Source organism: Haliaeetus leucocephalus, unplaced genomic scaffold (assembly GCF_000737465.1).
Source record: "Haliaeetus leucocephalus isolate CR32 unplaced genomic scaffold, Haliaeetus_leucocephalus-4.0 Scaffold339, whole genome shotgun sequence".
NCBI classification, from domain to species: Eukaryota; Metazoa; Chordata; class Aves; order Accipitriformes; family Accipitridae; genus Haliaeetus; species Haliaeetus leucocephalus.
The window spans coordinates 22507655-22508366 of record NW_010972775.1 but is presented as its reverse complement, the minus strand read 5'-3'; the positions used below and the strand labels follow the sequence as shown (position 1 = coordinate 22508366).

General features: G+C 52.9%; 1 protein-coding gene across 1 annotated transcript in view; it reads left to right on the top strand.

Moving 5' to 3' along the window:
- Positions 1–236: 236 nt before the first annotated feature.
- CLN6 (ceroid-lipofuscinosis, neuronal 6, late infantile, variant) overlaps positions 237–712 on the top strand; it is an 8245-nt gene continuing 7769 nt past the window's right edge. The window contains exon 1 of the mRNA XM_010572319.1: positions 237–293. Coding sequence (XP_010570621.1) covers positions 237–293 — 57 coding nt within the window. The remainder of the gene's footprint in view (positions 294–712) is intronic.

Below are 712 nucleotides of genomic sequence, written 5' to 3'. Positions count from 1 at the left end.
GCTGTATCTCCGCTCAAGGAGCTCTGCATCTCCTGATTTAGACCCTAAACTACAAGTCCCAGGGGGTGCAAATTAAGTCCCAGAGGGTGCAAATCCTTCCCTGCCTCACAGTTTTACTGCCCATGAGTTGTCCCGACCCGACGGCATTTATCCAGGCAAAACGGGGGAGAGGGAGCAGAGCATGGCATCCACGTCTCCCGACTTATTGGAGTAACAATGTCCATGTGCTTTACGCCATGCCGGTGCAGAACACAAGTTATTTCGTTCCAGAACAGAGACGAGACCTGCCACACGTAGTGATTTGCTCGTGGTGATAAGCCAAACCTGTGGCAGAGCCAATGCTGTGCTCCACCACCTTATTTCCATCAAACCTCGGGCTTAAAACACTACAGTGATTGCGTGGGACGGGCTGTATTTTCCACCTCATACTGTGCCAGCCTTTTCCCACCTCCGAATCTCATTTTTCTTGGCCGGGTGAGGACTCGTATGGAGAATACGCGGCTGTGCGTCAGGGCCGAGAGCTTTTCATAGAAAGAGCAATTAAGGAGTTAAATACCGTCCTTCTCCTTTTCCTCGATTTTAAAACCACCAAAGATTATCCGCTCCTGCTTTGGCGAGGGAAGGGAAATACAATAAACTGCCTGCATTTTGCACGGGGAGGGGAAGGCCGGCCGGGGCTGCGCTGAGCTGCCCCCGCCCCGCCGTTCCCCCC